Source organism: Silene latifolia, chromosome 9, assembly GCF_048544455.1.
Source record: "Silene latifolia isolate original U9 population chromosome 9, ASM4854445v1, whole genome shotgun sequence".
In the NCBI taxonomy this organism is placed as follows: Eukaryota; Viridiplantae; Streptophyta; class Magnoliopsida; order Caryophyllales; family Caryophyllaceae; genus Silene; species Silene latifolia.
Genome location: NC_133534.1, coordinates 216569472 through 216571852, shown reverse-complemented (window position 1 = coordinate 216571852; position 2381 = coordinate 216569472). Strand labels below are relative to the sequence as shown.

General features: G+C 42.4%; 1 protein-coding gene across 1 annotated transcript; it reads left to right on the top strand.

The window, feature by feature from the left end:
- LOC141602219 (uncharacterized) lies at window positions 1-615 on the top strand. The gene has a single exon (XM_074422523.1). The coding sequence runs from the start codon at window positions 1-3 to the stop codon at window positions 613-615; it is 615 nt and encodes a 204-aa protein (XP_074278624.1).
- The last annotated feature ends 1766 nt before the right edge of the window (window positions 616-2381 follow it).

Sequence of the window (2381 nt, the reverse complement as noted above, 5' to 3'; positions counted from 1 at the left end):
ATGGTGTCAAAATTGGGTCTTGTGACTACTAAACATCCACACCCATATGCAGTACATTGGCTAGATGATGGTAGTAGCGTTAAGGTGACAAAACAGGCCCGGGTTGGTTTGGTTATGGGTTCCTATGTCGATGAGGTGTTGTGTGACGTTATTCCCATGGATGCTTGTCATATTTTGTTGGGTAGACCATGGCAATATGACCGGGATGAGTTGCATAGAGGGATGAGTAATGAGTATGAGTTGAAAGACAAAGGGAAACGAATTGTGCTTAAACCAATGTCACCACAAGCTGTCCGTGCTTTGGGTTCAAAACCGAAAGCAAAGGCCCATGCTGCTATGTTGATTGGAGAACGGGATGTGGAGCGTGCCATTGATCATGGAGAGCAAGTTTATTTGATTGTTGCTAAAGAAAATTCGAGTGCTAATGTTGTTTTGCAGGAACATAACACAATTGACGATTTGCTTGAGGAGTTTGGGGATGTGTTTCCCGATGAATTACCCGCTGGTTTGCCTCCTCTTCGAGGCAATGAACATCAAATTGATCTTATTCCGGGCTCAACTCTTCCAAACAAAGCTGCTTATCGATGTAATCCGGAAGAAACAAAAGAACTCTAAAGGCAAATTGATGAATTGATGGAGAGGGGCTATGTGCGTGAGAGTATGAGTCCTTGTGCTGTTCCGGTGTTACTCGTACCAAAGAAAGATGGTTCATGGCGTATGTGTGTTGATAGCCGGGCTGTAAACAACATAACCATCAAATATCGCTTTCCAATACCGAGACTTGATGATATGCTTGACGAGCTTCATGGTTCGGTTATCTTCTCAAAAATCGACCTTAGAAGTGGTTACCATCAGATTCGGATGCGTGAGGGTGATGAATGGAAGACGGCTTTTAAAACGAAGCATGGATTGTATGAATGGACCGTCATGCCATTCGGTCTTACCCATCCAAGTACCTTCATGAGATTGATGAATGAGGTACTTAAATCCTTTTTGGGCAGATTTGTTGTGGTTTATCTTGACGATATTTTGGTGTATAGCAGGAGTATTGATGAGCATTTTGAACATTTGAGACAAGTGTTCGAAACCTTGCGAAATCAGAAACTTTATGGGAAGCGAGAGAAGTGCTCTTTTCTTGTGGAGAGCGTGGTGTTCTTGGGATACGTGGTGTCCAAAGATGGTGTATCGGTTGATCAATCAAAAATCGAAGTAATTCGATAATGGCCGGAGCCTAAAACAGTTAGTGAGGTACGATCTTTTCATGGGCTTGCTTCTTTTTATTGACGATTCATTCGTAATTTTAGCACCATAACCAGCCCTATTACGGAGTGTTTGAAGAAGGGCGGGTTTGAATGGGGTATGGCTGCTAAACAAGCTTTTGAACTGATTAAGGAACGGTTGTGTACCGCTCCTATCTTGGCGTTACCTGATTTTTCCCAACCATTCGAGGTTGAGTGCGATGCTAGTGGCGTAGGTATAGGTGCTGTTTTGATTCAAGGGAAAAGACCTATAGCCTATTTTTCAGAGAAATTGGGAGGAGCTCGATTGAATTATTGCACTTATGATAAGGAATTTTATGCTATTGTCCGGGTTCTTGATCATTGGAGTCACTATCTCCATCCTAACCATTTCATATTGCATTCCGGTCATGAATCCTTGAAGTATATCAATGGGCCGCAGAAGTTGAACCATAGGCATGCAAAATGGGTTGAATTCTTACAATCATTTCACTTTTCATCCAAATATAAAGATGGGAAGAGTAATGTTGTAGCCGATGCTTTATCACGCCGTTATACTTTGCTGTCCACACTTGATGTTCGTCTTTTGGGCTTTGAAAGATTACTATGTTGAAGATGGAGATTTTGGTGCAATATATCTTGAGTGCAAATCAGGAGCTAAGGGAGAGTATTTGATTCAAGACGGTTTTCTTTTTAAAGGAAATCGACTTTGTGTTCCTAAGCATCCTATCCGGGAACTACTTGTAAGGGAGGCTCACGGTGGAGGGTTGGCTGGCCATTTCGGAGTGGCAAAGACCGTGGAGATTTTGAAAGAACATTTCTTATGGCCACGATTGCAAAAAGATGTTCACAATGTCGTGGGTAAGTGTGTTACTTGTCAAGTATCGAAGAGCAAGTTCAAACCGGGCGAGTATACTCCTTTACCAATTCCGGTTAGACCTAGGGATGATGTCTCAATGGATTTCATTGTTGCTTTGCCACGCACTCAACGTGGTAAGGATGCTATCATGGTGGTGGTTGATCGTTTTTCCAAGATGGCTCATTTTGTTGCTTGCCATAAAACCGATGATGCTTCTAATGTGGCTGATTTATACTATCGGGAAATTGTGAGACTACATGGCATTCCAAAGACTATTGTGTCGG